Source organism: Zootoca vivipara, chromosome 13 (assembly GCF_963506605.1).
Source record: "Zootoca vivipara chromosome 13, rZooViv1.1, whole genome shotgun sequence".
NCBI lineage: Eukaryota > Metazoa > Chordata > Lepidosauria > Squamata > Lacertidae > Zootoca > Zootoca vivipara.
Genome location: NC_083288.1, coordinates 14,767,486 through 14,785,476, shown reverse-complemented (window position 1 = coordinate 14,785,476; position 17,991 = coordinate 14,767,486). Strand labels below are relative to the sequence as shown.

The 17,991-nt window shown below is 45.7% G+C and overlaps 1 protein-coding gene across 4 annotated transcripts in view; it reads left to right on the top strand.

The window, feature by feature from the left end:
* Positions 1-17,991, top strand: part of ODAD4 (outer dynein arm docking complex subunit 4) — a 44,711-nt gene that overhangs the window by 14,482 nt on the left and 12,238 nt on the right. The window contains exons 10-12 of one of the 4 annotated variants that reach the window (XM_060281097.1): positions 1,105-1,205; positions 3,349-3,427; positions 4,711-4,880. In XM_060281097.1, coding sequence (XP_060137080.1) covers positions 1,105-1,205; positions 3,349-3,427; positions 4,711-4,880 — 350 coding nt within the window. Of the gene's footprint in view, positions 1-1,104; positions 1,206-3,348; positions 3,428-4,710; positions 4,881-9,000; positions 9,159-9,370; positions 9,479-17,991 lie in introns of those variants that run through there. The other 3 variants (XM_060281098.1, XM_035134893.2, XM_060281099.1) reach the window with 3 other exon arrangements.

The following is a 17,991-nucleotide window of genomic DNA, read 5'->3' as shown; positions in this document are numbered from 1 at the left end:
TAAATTATGCATATTTAAAAGTATGTATGCGGCTGGCACTGTGGGTTAAACCACTGAGCCTAGGGCTTTGCCGTCATAAGGTCGGCAGTTCAAATTCCCGTGACGGGGTGAGTTCCCGTTGCTCGGTCCCAGCTCCTGCCAACCTAGCAGTTCGAAAGCACGTCAAAGTGCAAGTAGATAAATAGGGAAGGTACAGCGGGAAGGTAAACGGCGTTTCTGGTCACAACTGGACCTAATGGTCAGGGGTCCCTTTACCTTATGCTTATATTGCCACCAACTCACTTAATTTTTTTTACAGTGCCAAAGAAGGTATTTTATGGTATCTAGAATTTTTTTAGTAGGGAAGAGAGTACAGTGTGTATCCCAGGATGGGAAATGAAGCTTGCATGTTTCCCCTTCTTTCAGGCAAATGAACACATCACACCTGGCATCAGTACTAGGCCACCAAGACAGCCACATGCTGGGTCTTTGTTTTTTGTTGTTTAGTCGTTTAGTCGTGTCCGACTCTTTGTGACCCCATGGACCATAGCACGCCAGGCACTCCTGTCTATTGGGTCTATTGTTTACATTGAACTGATGTGTATCAAGTCCAGAATTTGTGGGTTCAAACTGTGTGGCCCTTTCCCAAACTGTATGAAGGTTCATGAATGTGCAGTTTAGGTTTGTGCACGGTACAGTAGATGTTGCACACCTAGTTCCTATGCAGTTATTGCATTCACATATCCGGAACATCAAGGTGTAATATGTGTGCCCAGGGGTCGGGGCAGGGGGGGGGGAACAGGAAAGGCAGGGATCCTGCTTCCCAACCACACTTCAGTGAGAGTCTACACACATATCAATTTATTTTATTTGAGCCTTTATTGCTTCAACCTTAGGTCAACAGTATTAAATGACAATACCCCCACCCCAATAAAATAAAATGTAAGCAGATGGAATATCCTGGGGTTTGGGGTGCATCTTACATCCCTTATCCTAGAGAGTTCCAATAATCAACTGAAAACACACCACATGTTTATTTTGTATAAGTTTTTCTGAAGCCTATATCTTGTTAAAGTTGATTATTTCTTGTTCTTCTCTTTTTTTAAAAAAATTATTAACACACAGTGAAACTGGAAGATTTCCAGTCAGCAGTCACCTACTTTGAGAAGGCTCTGGAGCAGGCGAAACGTATCCATAACGTTGCTGCTATGCAGGCGATCATTATTGTAAGTGGTTGGCTATAACCAAGGGGGGGGGGAGATGGTATTCCCCCCCCCAAAGGCAGTGGGAGACCAAAAGAAACACAGTGGGGAGAGCAGGATATTTTGTGCATGTTGTTAGGTAAAGTACATTTTTGTGGGACTGAATTCAATAGTTTAATTGCATGCTATGCCATTTTTTAAAAGTACAGTGGTGCCTCGCTAGACGAATTTAATTCGTTCCACGGGTCTATTCTTATAACGAAAAATTCGTCTAGCGAATCCCATAGGAATGCATTGAATTTTTAAAAAAAAATTTTTTTGCCCATAGGAACACATTAATTGAATTTCAATGCATTCCTATGGGAAACCACGATTCGCTAGACGAATATTTCGTAAAATGAATTCATCTAGCGAGGCAACCTCCGCTAGAAAAATCCTTTCTTTAAGCGAAAATTTCGTCTTACAGGGCGTTCGTTAAGCAAGGCACCACTGTACTTTCATTTGTTGGCCCTGAATCTTTCATTGTTCAGCTTCATTGGATGTTCCTGGGTTCTAGTATTATGGGAAGGAAAGAAAAAGCTTCTCCTGAGCCACACGGTGCATAATGTTATAATTTATATCATGTCCCCTCTTGTTCATCTTTTCTCTAAACTAAAAAGTCCCAAATGTTGTAACCTTTCCTTGCAGGGCAGTTGCTCCAACCACTCAATAATATTCCAACTATGGTTGTATGCACAGATTTGTATATCTGTGTTTGTTTATTGAGTATTGTGATATTCAGTATTGCATTACAATACTGTCAGTTCTGTTTTCAACCCCTTTCCAAATTATTCCTAGTATGGAATTCTCCCTTTACAAAACTGCTGCACACTGGGTCAACGTCTTCATCAAGCTGTGACCCCAAGGTCTCATTCCTTGTCCAGACCTCATGGCCATATATGTGAAATTAGGATTTTTTTTTGTCTTAGTGTGCATCATTTTACACTTGCATATATTGAATTGCATTTGCCATTTTACAGCCTGCTCACCCAATTTGGAGAGATCCTTTTGTGGTGCTCCTTCTCATTCCTGTAAATTCCTGTCCTGAATAATTTGGTATCAGGAGCAGACTTGGCTATGTCACTTCTCACTCCTAAATCTATAGGTCTAGATAATTGATAAAACGGTTAAGAAGCACAGACCCAAATACTCATCCTTGGGGAAATTCCACTTCCCACATCCTGCTAGCTAGTGGGAGAACTGTCCATTTATTCCTCCTCGTTTTCTGTTTCTTAACCAATTACTGATCCATAAGAGGACCTCTCCTCTTGTTCCATGACTGCTAAGCTTATTCCTGAGTCTTTAGTGTGGTGCTTTTGTCAAAGGCCTTTAATCTAAGACAGGGTTTCCCAAACTTGGGTTTGTTTTTGGACTACAACTCCCATCGTCCCTAGCTAGCAGGACCAATGGTCAGGGATGATGGTAAATGTAGTCCAAAAACAGCCGGAGGACCAAGTTTGGGAAAGCTTGGGTCTAAGCACACAATTCAGCTACGGTAGATCACCTTTATATACTTCTGGACATATGTTAGTTAAATGGAACCTTCTTGTTAAGAGGTTAATATACCTCTGAATACCAGGTGCTGGGATAAACTATAGGAGGAGATTGCCTTCATATTTTGCTTGTTGACTTTTCAGAAATATGTGGCTGGTCACTGTGGGAAACGGGACGCTAGACTGGACGGATATTTGGTTTGACCCAGCAGAGATATTTCTCTGATATAACTGCTATGCATTGGTTCTTGTGTCTACAGAGGGGCCCCACATAATGCAAACAATATTACCGATTCATTTATTCCCTGCCCCTGCCATAAACTACCTGACAGTTCATAGCCATGACACCTCCAATTCACCTGATCTGATAACAACTCACCTGACCCAACCTCATCTCTGCTACCCTTTTGCCATCTGCTGGGTTTCAGGCAACTAGGTTTGTACTTTCAGGTGTCTCTCTTCTCTGTGTGAACCTCTTGAAGAAGAAGCAAACCAGGATTTCGGTCCTGTCACCCCCACCCCCAAATAGTCCTATTTCATGGCAATGCCACTATATATGCAGATGGCAGTAGTGGGAAGAGAGAGTGAGGCCTGACTCAAGTTTCCCATTTAAGATCCCCACCTTATTTTTGCAGGCACTGGATGAAGCCAACAAAGGATTCATCAAAGAATTGAAAGAAGAACAGAGGCTTGAAAGGATGCGCGAGTTGAAAGGTTGGTTCACATACCAAGCTGTGTACAGGGGAGATTTCGGGCATCCTATGATCTATCTTCCTTTGCAGGGTGTATACACACAGACATGCTAGCCAGCAGATGAAGGAGTAATTTGGGGTGTTTGTACAGTGGTGGGCCCAGCATGTGGAGCACGCTTTTAGAAAAACCTAGAAGGAAAGGTGCTTCATTCCAGAGTTTAAACCTAGAAAGTGTCAAAACACAGAATGCATCAAAAGCCTCCCTAGCACATTTTGAAGAATAGTCCCTACCATTTTTCCATGCGTATAATAGTTGTTCTATCAAATAAAGAAAAGGGAGGCGGATAAAGGAAACTAGTACTTAAAGCCCCTTGCCCTGAATAGATGTTGCCTGCTTCAGGGGCAATTCATCATAAATCCCCCTCCACCTTGTTGAAACCTGAGAAAACGTGAGAACAGGAAGCTTTTAATTAAAAGCACAAAAGCCCTAAAAAGAAACCCTCAGTAGCCCATGTTGAAGAAACAGGCACTGCAATTAGATTTTAGTTTTAATTGGAAAAAATTAACCACAAATCAACTCTCGAAAAACAGTAGGAGAATGGAACACTAAACAATAATACAGCAATTTGGTAACTATCTTGTCTGGACGCTCTGCAAAAAGAAGTGACTAAAGGATGGCAATTTCAAGGGAAAGGGCTAATGTGTAAACGTCCTTAGGCCCATATAACCCATATGAATAAAATTCATCCAGATGTTTTGAAGTATTGTATCAAGACTAACCTGTAGGTGGTAGCATTTCTCCAGTTTCCTCCTTGTTCTTATCCAGCAAATGGATAAACTCTCTCCTTTTGTTCTTGGCTAATCATAGGTTTTATAGGTTACTTGTGTTTAGCCTTTAATTTTATTGTTAGCGATGTACTCTGGTATTAGTAGCCTGAGTGTCATCCTGCATCCCTTTTTTTTTGAATAATAAAAAAGAGAATTTTTGGGACTGCCTTACACACCACCCTCCTCCCAAGGCAGGAGTTGTCCAAATCTCTATTCAAAGAGCAGTCACATTATATCAAGACACCAGGGAGAATGCACACTACTCTTGCAAAAGTTCTAAATGGGAAGCAAAACCCATTTACCGAGTCTCCTCATTGGCTCAGCCACAGAATTGCTATGATTATAGCCTCAGGCAAACTGCTTTGTTGTCACAGTCTGTAAAATGGGGTGAATGCCATAAGACCATAAACTGCGAGGGTAGGAGTGAGCTAAGAATTCCTAGGGAGGATCTTCTCTGAGATTCCATTTCTTTCCCAGAATTAGAAGATGAGGAGGAAGAGGAGGAGGAGGAGGAGGAAGAAGAAGAACAACAACAAGAGGAGAAGAAGAAGGAGGAAGATGTTGGGGATGCAGATACAGGAGAGCGTACATCAAAAAAACAAGAAGAGGAAAAGGCTGGGGAAATTGAAACTGAAAAAGAGAAACAGGTATCAGGCACAGAGGGCGGAGAGACAATTACACCAGAGGATGGGGAGAAGAAGCAAGAGGAGGGAGAAAAGACACAAGGAGAAAGCGGGGGAGGAAGTCAGAAAACAGAAGACGACGACGACACAGGAAAGTCCGACACAGGAAAGTCGGGTGAGGACATTCCAGGATGAGGCCTGTGAAAGCTTGCCCTTGGGAACTCTTGGCTTATAACTCTGGAAGTGTCTTTTCCATGGTCATCTGTTTTGCTCCAGGTGTCTTCTCCCCAAGTCACTTCCGGTGCCTTCCAGGGCATTCAGAAATAACCATTTTGCTTTCAGGTAGTTTCAAGAGGGCTCTAAGAATGTAGGGAAAGTTGCCATTTTATGTAAGACACCCCAAAAGGCTACTGTTTAGGTAACTTCAGGAAGAAGGAACTGTTCTAACCATTAAAAAGCCTTCAAATGCTACCTGTAGTGATATATTTTATTTTCACTGACCATCTTAAACAACTGAGATTAATCTTAATTGCAAGCTAGATAACCGATTAGGGAAATCCTTCAATCAGTTAATGCCATAGTTCTATTGTAAGCAAAGGAATAAGAAACTTTTTTTTTAAGGTGCTGGGAAGACAGTTCAACTGGTTAGGGCCTGAGATTCACCCATAAATGCATGCAGGGAGTTATGCCTTTAACTAGCATTCAACTGAGGGAAATACAGTAGGGAGTGGGGTTTTTTTTTAATGTTACATTGAACAAAGGCCTCACGTTGAGATATGAGCCATTTCTGCACGGTCTGGGGCGATGCGGTTCACCAGAGATATTTTGAAATCTAAACTTCAAAACATGACTTTCTGTCCAGCATAAGTGCAGAAGTCACATTCTTTCTTCCACGCGGCCTAGTGTATCATTGAGAAGTATACATATGCACACATGCATCAGAGTTTGCAAAAAAGAGCTATTACTGTAAATTAGATTTGTGTGGCTTTTCCTGATCTTGCTCCCCAAATACAAAAAGTTTTCAGAACTCCAGAATGCTTGCACCCTCCCCAAGTAATAATGGTGTAGGCTCTGTAATGGTGTAGACAATGTGCCACATTGTCTATATACACTGGTAGAAAACAGGCAGCACATTAATTAGATCGATATGTTCAAAGCCCATGCTAGCTAGGGCTGATGGGAATTGTAGTCCAAAACATCTGGATGGCACTAGATCAGGCATCCCCAAACTGCGGCCCTCCAGATGTTTTGGCCTTCAACTCCCATGATCCCTAGCTAACAGGACCAGTGGTCGAGGAAGATGGGAATTGTAGTCCAAAACATCTGGAGGGCCGAAGTTTGGGGGTGCCTGCACTAGATTGTGTGTGTGTGGGGGGGGGAAGCTGGTCTAGTAACCATCTGCTTAGAGAGACATCTCTTCAGATGATCTACCCACCTTTCTGCTGCAAATCAAACCATGCAATCCATACCGTAACATGCAGACTACAGGAAAAAGAAAACACACACACACACACACACACACACACACACACACACACAGACACAGCAAAACTGTGAATTTCTTCCAGGTGCCTGTGGCAAGTGAAGGCACGCTAACATTTCTCTCCCGTCGGTATCCAACTATCCAGAGAGAGTAAACGGGTAATTTCTTCATATATTAAAATATACTTAGTATATTAAAGGCCCTGACTTTTAAGCCCTAAACGGCCTCGGCTCAATATACCTGAAGGAGTGTCTCCACCCCCATTGTTCTGCCTCGACATTGAGGTCCAGCTCCAAGGGCCTTCTGGCGGTTCCCTCACTGCGCTAAGTGAAGCTACAGGAAACCTGGCAGAGGGCCTTCTCGGTAGTGGCGCCTGCCCCGTGGAAAGCCCTCCCAACAGATGTCAAGGAAATAAACAACTATTTGACTTTTAGAAGACATCTGAAGGCAGCCCTGTTTAGGGAAGTTTATAATGTTTGATGTTTTATCGTGTTTTTAATATTCTGTTGAGAGCTGTCCAGAGTGGGATATTATTATTATTGTTGTTGTTATTATTTAATTCATTAATTATTACATGCCAAAGTCTGGTGGTTGTCGTTTTAAAGAATCAAAGTGCCACTCAGGCCGTTTTAAGAGTTGCAAGATCATAAAACGTATATGAGAAAAGGGCAATTGGTATCACCATAAGGTTTGCAACAAAATTGTTATAGTGTATCTTCCTTAAAAAGCAGGGCATCCCTTTCAGATTGGGATTCCACTCGATGTTTCTTTCCCAACCACCACCATCACACTACATTACTGACCTACTAAAAAAAAGTACGGTAAAATTACCAGTCTACTAAAGCATGCTCGGTCCTTACCAGGCTGCTTTATTTTCTTGGGGCGGAGCCTTAGGGCGCAACATTTTTGTAGGATGCCTCCCTTCATATTTCTTCAAGTTTGGCTGCAATCCTGGCTGGATCTCCTCCTCCATAGTTGCCTGGGGCGATTGCATTTCTTTTATTCTCACGACCCCTGCTGCAACAAAGAAAATATATCCCTCCCTCACAGGTGGGACCCAGGTGGCGTTGTGGGTTAAACCACAGAGTCTAGGGCTTGCTGATCAGAAGGTCGGCAGTTCGAATCCCTGCCACAGGGTGAGCTCCCGTTGCTCTGTCCCAGCTCCTGGCCACCTAGCAGTTCGAAAGCACATCAAAGTGCAAGTAGATAAATAGGGACCGCTCCGGCGGGAAGGTAAACGGTGTTTCCGTGCGCTGCTCTGGTTCGCCAGAAGCAGCTTTGTCATGCTGGCCACATAACCCGGAAGCTGTCTGCGTCGCCTATAGACAGGCCCGGCCCTACGTGCAGGCTGGGTGGCGCAGGGCACCATGGCGCCGGCCCGCCAGGAGGGCGCCACGAGCTGCGCCCACCCGCTGGCCGACCGGTCCGCCGCGCAGCTGCGCCTGCCCGCCCGCCTGCCGCGCAGCAGCGCCTATTGCACCCGCACTGCGCGCAGCGCCCACCCGCCCACCGCGTTGGGAAACGGGGTGGGAGGGCGCCGGAGGATCCGGCACACCACGGCGCCGGGAGCGCTTAAGACGGCGCTGCCTATAGAGCAAGATGAGCGCCGCAACCCCAGAGTCGGACACGACTGGACCTGATGGTCAGGGGCCCCTTTACGTTTACTTTACCCAGGGCCGGATTTAGATTTGATGAGGCCCTAAGGTATGTCCAGCTGTCCTTTGTCAACAACAAATTGTCGCTGGTTTTTTTTGTGCTGAATAGATGCTATATGGCAATTTATGGACCTAATAGGTACCTACAGCCATTTGCACATGCTGCAATACAACCAGTCCATGTAGGCACCCTATATATAAAGGTAAAAGGTAAAGGTACCCTTGACCGTTAGGTCCAGTCGCAGACGACTCTGGGGTTGTGGCGCTCATCTCGCTCTATAGGCCAAGGGAGCTGGTGTTTGTCCGCAGACAGCTTCCGGGTCATGTGGCCAGCATGACTAAGCCACTTCTGGCAAACCAGAGCAGCGCACAGAAACACCGTTTACCTTCCCGCCGGAGTGGTACCTATTTATCTACTTGCACTTTGATGTGCTTTCGAACTGCTAGGTGGGCAGGAGCTGGGACCGCCAACCTTCTGATCGGCAAGCCCTAGGCTCTGTGGTTTAGACCACAGCGCCACCCTATACTGTATATAGAAATGAGCAAACCAGTGATATTTTAGGAAGCAGACTAGCAGGCGGGGCCCATTACTTACATCATAGGAGCCTACACAACACAAAACACTGTTGCTGTATGTAGGTTTTATTTGTTTTTATCTTATATTTTGGAAATGTACATCCAGGTGGTTTTTTTTCCCCTTTAAAGTTTTTGGGGGTCCCCAAGAGAGTGGGGCCCTAAGCTGTGGCTTGTTTAGCTTATACGTAAATCCGGCACTGCGTCCCTCCCTAACCCCTACTACTTCTTCCTTTCGGCGGCTCCCGAAAGTATATTTTTTTAAGCGGGGGTTCGCAGGAACCTGAAGCCCAGCGGCCTCTGGGGGGCAGCGCGGCGACTCGCGCTCCGCTTCCGCGCGCTCCGCTTCCGCGCGCGCGCTCCACCGAAACCAACCCTCCCCTCCTGTCGTGCCAGGCAGGGCCTGGGGGGCGTGGCTTGCCCCTCCTCCCCTCACTCCCGCCTCGCCCCCCCCCCCGCGTGTATGAAAAGCAGCTGCGAGGGGGCTCCGTCCCTCTAAACGCAGCCGAAGTCCATTAGCGGTCTTGCATCTTCCCGAGGCGTCGATTCCGCTGCGTCCGGGAGTCCCCTCCGCTCGGCGGCGCTGCCATGGTGAGTGGGCTCGTCGTCCCGGGGCGGGAGTGGTGATGGTGGAGGGCGGGGGGGAATGAAGAAGGGGCTCAAAGGCGGGAAACGAAAGTGTGGGGAAGCGGGCGGAGCAAAGGGGCGAGAGGCGTGCGCGCGTCTCCGGGTCTGAAGGGCGGCGGCGGCGGCAGCAGCAGCAGGTGAGCGAGCAGCAGGAGGAAAAAATGAGGCTTTGAGAGCCTGCCAGGTGCTCAGTAGGTCAAGCGCTCCTCCTTACCTGTTGGGTTTCTGCTTGCCCTTGTGCTTGTCAGGGATATAAGGGACCAGTCCTAAGCGTATATAGACAGGTAGGGCTAGCCTTCCTCTTTCATTGTCTTGGGCTTGGTGCCGGGGGTGGAGGTGGGGAGGGGATGGCTGGCTTGTAGAAGTTTTTATTTTATTTTTTTGGGGGGGAATATTCTCAAGGTGGTTCCCCAGAGCTGTGAGGGGAAAATGGTAAGGTGGGTGTGGAGTGAGGACCAGTTTTAGACTTGAAAAGATAATAACCATAATTCGATTATAATAATAACTTTATTATTTATACCCCGCCCATCTGGCTGGGTTTCCCCAGCCACTCTGGGCGGCTTCCAGCAGAATATTAAAAACACGAGAAAGCGTCAAATATTAAAAACTTCCCTCTAAACAGGGCTGCCTTCAGATGTCTTCTAAAAGTCAGGTAGTTGTTTTATGTATACCCCACCCATCTGAACGGGTTGACCCAGCCGCTCTGGGCTGCTTCCAGCACATTTAAAAGCACAATAAGACGTCAGGCATTGAAAACTTCCCGAAACGGGGCTGCCTTCGCATGTCTTCTAAAAGATCTGTAGTTCTTTATCTCCTTGGCATCTGATGGGAGGGCGTTCACCCTTCTGCATGCAGGTCACCCAGACCACTTCTGTATGGGATGGGGTGTTTTGTATGGGATGGGGTGAGTCCAGGAGGCATATTGTCAGAAATACGTTTTTCAATATGCCACACTTTTCCTGGCAGTGGCTGATGTGAGGCGACACTCTATAGGTGCAAGGAGTGCTTTTGTTTTGTTTTCTGGCATAAGCTACAGCAGGCATAGGCAACCTTGGCTCTCCAGATGTTTTGGAGCTACTACAACTCGCATGGTCCCTGACCACTGGCCCTGTTAGCTAGGGATCATGGGAGCTGTAGTTCCAAAACACCTGGCGAGCCAAGGTTGCCTATGCCGGAGCTACAGCAGGAGCCTCATTTTAGGGGGGAAAGGAAGGTAGAGGGAGATGGGCCTGGGCAGAGGATGACAGACACTTGTGGAAGTTAACTTCTGGGGGACAGGTCACTGAGCATTGGAAGAGATCGGAGTCTCAAAGTGGGAGATGTATAGTAGAGCATTACATGCTCTGCATTTGTTGTGTGGCTTTAACATTCACCTGAGCAGGGTGCATTTTGCAACAACATAAGGCATCCCTTTTCAGACAGATTTATGGCCAGGGTGGGGGCCCTTGTCAGGTTTTCAACCGTTATGAATGAGCTGGATACAGGAATATGCCATTGATTTTGTAAGAGACTTTGTCAGCCGAGATGCGAGCTACCTGTACATGTAGATTGGTTTTTCCTGGCGACGAACATATGCTCACTTAAACCCTCTTCGGTTTCACAAAACTATTCATCGAGCATGGCTGAGAATGCCAACCCAACTTAAGGAAAATAAAACATCAGTTTGCAAGAGAAAACATCAGTTTACATGCGTGGTTCCTCCTTGATTTAGTTGGAGTTGTATTACAGTATATTGCTTCACAGGTAGGGTGTAATTTTACACTACAGCTGATGCTTTTGGGGAGTTTTTGTTTAGGGGGAAGTTTACTATTTTTTCAATAAATAAAGTAAAGTTGGAAATACTGTACCCTGAGAGTAGTATGGGAGAAACAGTGTGAACTGTGGTGAAAATTCTCTAAAATGGGAGGAGGGGGTGAGAAGAGCATACTTATCCCCCTCCCCAAGTTTGAGATCCCCGCAAAGTATGAGATTTTAAACTTCTTTTTTTGCACCAGCACCTAATGTTTATGAGGAAGGCATATGCCCTTCTTGTCTGCCTAGGCTGTCATTCACTGTTAACAAGCATCTGCTCCTAGTTGTTGGTGCAACCCCTTGCACCAGCTTTCCACACTCCCATTTGTTCTCCATTCGACAGCAAATGCCATTTTGCATGAGGAGTGCCAACTTTTCTGCAGCCTTGCCGAGAGCACTGTGCATTTGCTTGGCTTATATTGGGCACGCAGGAGGCAAAAGAGTACTGCGATACTTCCTTTCCACCTGTAAAACCCTGGGGGAACAGGAAGGATTTTGAGATTTTTTTAGAGAAGCAGTCTGCTGGGGAAACAAAACTAGGGTGCTTTCCCTCGCCAATGAGCAACTCGTTAAACAAAATTATTTTCAGGGGTGGTTTTTTTTGTGTGTGCAGCTGGAACCAAACTCTTTCACTGACATAAGTTAAAAAAAACACTACCCCTCCTTATTTGTTGAAAAACCAATGCATTTTTATATTGTTTCAAAACAATAAAACAGCGATTTACAGCTAAAGAAATTGAAAAAAAGGCATTTGATCTATATTTAGGCTTACGACAAAGTTTTGTTTTCCTGTTTTTATCTAAAGCACACAAACAGCTGGGCAACAGGGCAGCTGGAATAGAATTTTTTTATCTCTCTCGGCACTTGCTCAAAACAGTTTGTTGTTCCCTGAGCTTTTTCAAATTGGGGAGCAGGTACCCTGAGAAATCATAGAGGCTATAAGTATTATTAGAAGTTCTGGGTTTGCTCTAAAAACCTACTTTATTGCTTTTATTCTAAATGATCTGTTGGTTTAGAATATTATTGCAGAACTTCTCTCTTTCCCCTCGATCCCACTTCATTCTGCTTGCATATTTGTGGTCACTGAACATGCCAATAGCATTTTAGGCAAATGCAAGACAGATCAACATTCTGCTTTCCAAACTGGTCTCAGAAGAAGAAACAGCCTATTATGGGTTGTAGTGCTCCAGCGCCCAATTTAGTTTTCCATTTTGGTGAAAGAAAAAGAGTGCGAACTTTTTTTATCACATTCCTTCTTGACTGGACTATAGGTTATCCTGAACCAAGCACATTGACCAATCTGATGACAGGTACACTTTTACTGAATTTAAATGCGGGGCAATTTCAGTTTTACAACCCTACAACCTAAATAAAGTATTTTACTTTTTAATGTGACACAATTTTAAATTACCTGCCCACAGGGAAGCTGACCCGCTTTGTTTTCCATGTTCTGTTCTGAGCATACCTCTTGATTGGAGGAAGCCCAGAGCATGAGTCATGTGAGGATGGGTCATTCTGGTGCATCTCTGTATTAAGGCACTGAATGCTCCTATTGTCTGCGATGCAGAGATGGGGCAGAATTGTCTGTCCCTCTGTAGAGGCCCAGACCAGTGACTCATACAGAGACACATCAGGCAGCTTCTGCTCAAGGCAGACAATTCCATTGGGAATGACTGATCCAATCACACTTGGTGCAGAGGTGAGGCCAGAGTAGCAACTCACCACACACACACACACACACACACACACACACACACACACACACACAGGATCCTGTGTGGAACTGCCAGCTTAGAGGCAGCCATTACATTGTTTTTTTTTGAGAATAAAAACAGCACATGGTGGCACAGATTACTCCAATCCTGTAAATAAATGGCTTCCCCTCCTGCTTGGCAGGGTGAGACTCTTGCCATAGGTGGCAGATCTGGGCCCAAAGGTGTGTGCCATGCTTGCCATGCCTGTGGTGGTGTGAGTACAGTGGTGCCTCGCTAGACGAATTTAATTCGTTCCACGGGTCTTTTCTTATAACGAAAAAATTCATCTAGCGAATCCCATAGGAATGCATTGATTTTTTTTGTAATTTTTTTTTGCCCATAGGAACGCATTAATTGAATTTCAATGCATTCCTATGGGAAACCGTGATTCGCTAGACGAAAACGAATTCGTCTAGCGAGGCAACCTCTGCTAGAAAAAACATTTCGTTAAGCGAAAATTTCGTTAAGCAGGGCATTCGTTAAGTGAGGCACCACTGTACAGGAGGGGCAAGGGCATGGGTCTGTGGTGAGATGGCAGCGTTAGCAGGGGGCGATGGGGCATTGTGCTTCAAGCGGCAAAATGCCCCAGGCTGGCCCTGTGGCTTAGGGATGGGCCTTAGGTGCCACAGGTGACCCAATGTGGCTAGATACAAATATAGGGCAAATGTGGAGAAATGTGCCCAGAGAAGGCCTTGTTGACAGATTAAGAACCATCTGGGTTCAGATAGTATCCACCCAAGAGGTTTTAAGAAACAAATATGGTGTTGCTGATTAAGAAAAACGTGCAACCTCTCCTGAAAATCAGCCTCTATAGCTGAAGGCTGAAAAGTAACTAATGCAAGATATTTTTTTTAAAAAGGCATCTGGGAAATTACAGGCCAGCTAGCAGATAGCGTGATCAAGGAAAGAATTGCCAAGTGTATAAGAACCAGCCTTACTGAAGCAGAACCAGCATGGCTTTCTGTCCAATCTTTTAGAGTAATTTGAGAATGCCAGTAAGCATATGGATAGGTGTGATCTAGCAGAAAATGTGTGTTTTGACTTTGAGAAAGCCTTCAGTAAAGTCCTTTGCCTTCCTGTCCTCCTCACACCATGGCACAAAGGCATGTGGTAAAGCGATTTCTCTCTCTCTCGGGGAGCACTGCAAAGGACCCTATGTACACCTCTGTCTTCACCAAAGACTCCAGAGTCAGTGTAGCAGTCATGGAAGAAGAGGAGAGGTCCTTTTGTAGATCAGTAACTGGTTAAAGTTTAGGAAGCAGAGAGTAGGGGTAAATGGATGGTCCTCTCAAGGGAGGGCTCTAAGAAGTGGGGGTCCCCCAATCACTGGTATCGGTACCTGTGCTTCTTACCTTGTTCATAAACAATTTGGACCGATGGGTGAAACATGACATAGCCGAGCTTGAGGATGGCACCAAATCATTCAGGGTGGTAAGAATAAAAAGAAGACTCTAACGAGCCTAAAAAGTGTACCTCCAAACTGGGTGGATGGGCGTTAAAATGGCAGGTGTGAGTCAGCGCAAGCAAGTGTAAAGGGGGCAATAAATGGGGCAATAAATCCTGACTTCACATCTACATTGGCAGGGTCTGAACTGGTGCTCACTGACTCATCTTGGAGTCCTCGCACATTTTCATCGAGCTGTGAAACGCCATGCGCTACCTCCATCCAGTGTTGGAGGCTGTTGAAAGGATGTGCAAGTAGGGAGGGAGCTGTTGTGTCCGTGTTCTGCTTTGGGGGGGGGGGCTTTTCATCCTTGAGAAAAGGATGCTGGATTAGAGGGGAGGTAGGTTCGATCCCATTTAAAAAAGGCTTGCTTGATGGATCATGCGTGAACAGCAGCCAAGCAGTAACCAAAAATGAAAAACACATCACTCAGCAATTGGCAAAAGTGGAGAGCAATCTTGTGACAACTTGTAAGAAGAAACTAGCATCCAACTTCCCATTTGACGTTCATAGTTTTCATTTGGCACAGAATGAAGAGCTCAAAGCCGCCTTCTCTTGCACAGAAGTGCCTTAGACCATTTCAGCTCCTGGTGCCTTTTTTTGTTGTTACTACATAGTAGTACATTACTACATAATCACTTGCATAAAATGTTTCCAATTGACTTGCGTTTAAAAATATAAACAGAAATTCATTATACGATAAAAAAAGAAAACCAGTATATAAAACATTAATATTATTGTACAAAATACCAAGTAAAAACAAAAAACAAAACATCCTCCCACTCCCTTATTTTGCTGCAGCTTTTCAATCTCAATTCACCTTGAATACTGCGAGTAACAGTTTGGACAGCAGACCCTTCAGTGGAATGTGGAAAATGTGTTATGTAGGAGGTATCTCTAGTACAGTAGTTACTTATGATCCAGCTGTTTTTTAGAGGGTTTGTAGGACCAGGCTTTAATTAATTTGGACGTCTCTGGTAAGTTTTATTCACCGAAATAAGCTACACTTAAATTGCTCGTGTGTCCCATTTATTTTAGTTGCATGGACTTCAGTGAGCTTTCCAACAAGGATCACTAGATGTGGATCCAGGCCAGTGTATATTATTATATGCCTGTACACAGTATTGGGTTTGATCGTAGAGAAGGTGCTTTAAAAAATTTATACCGTTAAAATGATACTGATTTGTAATGATAATACTGATTTTGACTTGGAAGGCAGTGGTTTTGGCTTGTGTGACACAGTGCAGGACAACTGCATTGCAGGGCAATCTTCTTCTTCTTCTTTTTGCATTAAAGGACTGGGAGCTTGGGTTCCCAACAAATTATGACCATTATCTGCAGTCTGTAATGTAAAGGTTTTTTTTGGGGGGGGGCTAGCTAAGCAGCTGTGCCCTCCTTGCTATTTGGTCCCTCCCTTATTGCTTGTTGGTGTGGTGCGATACAGGGAAGGAAAGTGAGGAGGGGGCCTGTTTTGTGCAGAATGGGACAAATTGTTCCGCACTGGAAAACCATCCAAGTTCTCCTCTTTAGACTGGCTTCTGTGGTACCATTGTCCTTGCCTCCTCCCCCTCATTTTTAACACAAGCATTTATTATTTCAGTTTCACTTGCAAAACAATTGGTGCTCACAGTGTGTGCCTTCCCACCCACAATTATTGTTTTGTTTTGTCTTCTGTGTGTGTGTGTGTGTGTGTTTTAAGCCATTGTTAACCGCTGTTCCCCAGGCAGCTGTTTTTGTCAAAATAGTGCAATAGCTACTCAAACGCCCTTGTCTTGACCAAACACAGGCAGCATCTTCACTATGTCTTGAAACTGAACACAGGAACAGAGTTGGGTTTTCTTTCCCCCCACATTGTAATACGAGTCTTGGTCGACTTGCGCCACTCGGTCTTCCCTGCTTCTGCGTCAACAAAAGTAGTGAATCGTTTATTTCTTTGGCTGTAATAACTACTTTGATAGTCATTATGGCACCACAGATGCCTTGTTTATCTTCAAGGATCTGGGAGACATGTAGCTATAGAATTGCTGAGCTGGAAGGGACCTCTAAGGGTCATCTAGTCCAACCCCCTGCAATGCAGGAATCTCAACTAACGAATCCATGACAGATGGCCATCCAACCTCTGCATAAAAACCTCCAAGAAAGGAGAGTCCACAACCTCCTTAGGGAGACCGTTCCGCTGCCTGACAGCTGTCTTACTGTTCTTCTTGATGTTCAGTCAGAATCTCCTTTCTCATAACTTGAATCCTTTGGCTTGAGTCCTGCCCTCCAGAGCAGGAGGAGACAAGCTTGCTCCATCTTCCATGTGACATCCCTTTAGGCACTTGAAGATGGCGATCCTGTCTCCTCTGTTTTCCAGACGCTTGATCATCTTGGTCTCCCTCCTCTGCACACGTTCCAGCTTGCCAATATCCTTCTTTAATTGTGGCACCCAGAACTGGAAACAGTATTCCAGGTGTGGTCTGACCGAGGCAGAATAGAGCGGTACTATTAATTCCCTTGATCGAGACACTATATTTCTACTGATGCAGCCTAGAATAGCATTAGTTTTTCTACTGCTGCTGCACCACACTGTTTACTCATGTTAAGTTTGTGGTCTACTAAGGCCCAGGTGGCCTTAAGTTTGTGGTCTACTAAGGCCCAGGTGGTCTACTAAGGGACCCAGGTGGTCTACTAAGGGACCCAGGTGGTGCTGTGGGTTAAACCACAGTCTAGGGCTTGCTGATCAGAAGGTCGGCAGTTCGAATCCCTGCAACGGGGTGAGCTCCCGTTGCTCGGTCCCAGCTCCTGCCAACCTAGCAGTTCAAAAGCACATCAAAGTGCAAGTAGATAAATAGGGACCGCTCTGGCGGGAAGGTAAACGGAGTTTCCATGCGCTGCTCTGGTTTGCCAGAAGCAGCTTTGTCATGCTGGCCACATGACCTGGAAGCTGTCTGCGGACAAACGCTGGCTCCCTCGGCCTATAGAGCGAGATGAGCGCCGCAATCCCAGAGTCGGACACGACTGGACCTGATGGTCAGGGGTCCCTTTACCTTTACCTTTTTAAGGCCCCTAGATCCTTAAATTGCAATCTCAATCCCCTGATAAAGGCTTCTAAAAGCTTGCTTTGGTGGTTGCGAAACAACTGTGTGTAATGTCTCTGAAATTCAGAAGAGCATGTGTGCCTACCAGGTGTTGCTGTTGCAGCATAACTCCCATCGTCCCTGGCCATCAGCTATCTTGGCAGGAACCAGTGGGGACTGGATATCTGATCTCTCAGAGTTGCCAGGTTGGCTACCCCTTCTTGAACAGCAGCACCCAACTTCTAACAGCTTAAGACTCACTCTGCCTCTTTTCATCTCTCTTTATCCTGCACCTTCTCTCAAACTCTGCACCCAGCTTGAGGCTCACCACCTTTGCTTTCTGCTTCCATCGCCCATGGCAGAACTGGCCCCCGTGGCATTTTTGCTGCCCGAGGCTGAACATCAACCATCACTGCACCCCACCAAGTCATTAGACAAGTTATTTTAGTACCTGAGCCAGAAAAATCCCACAAGTGCCTGTCCCTAGGAATTCCGAGACAGTAATAACCATTGGGACCCAGGTGGCGCTGTTGTTAAACCACTGAGCCTAGGGCTTGCTGATCAGAAGGTCGGCGGTTCGAACCCCTGTGACGGGGTGAGCTCCCGTTGCTTGGTCCCAGCTCCTGCCAACCTAGCAGTTTGAAAGCACCTCAAAGTGCAAGTAGATAAATAGGTACCGCTCCAGCGGGAAGGTAAACGGCGTTTCCATGTGCTGCTCTGGTTTGCCAGAAGCGGCTTTGTCATGCTGG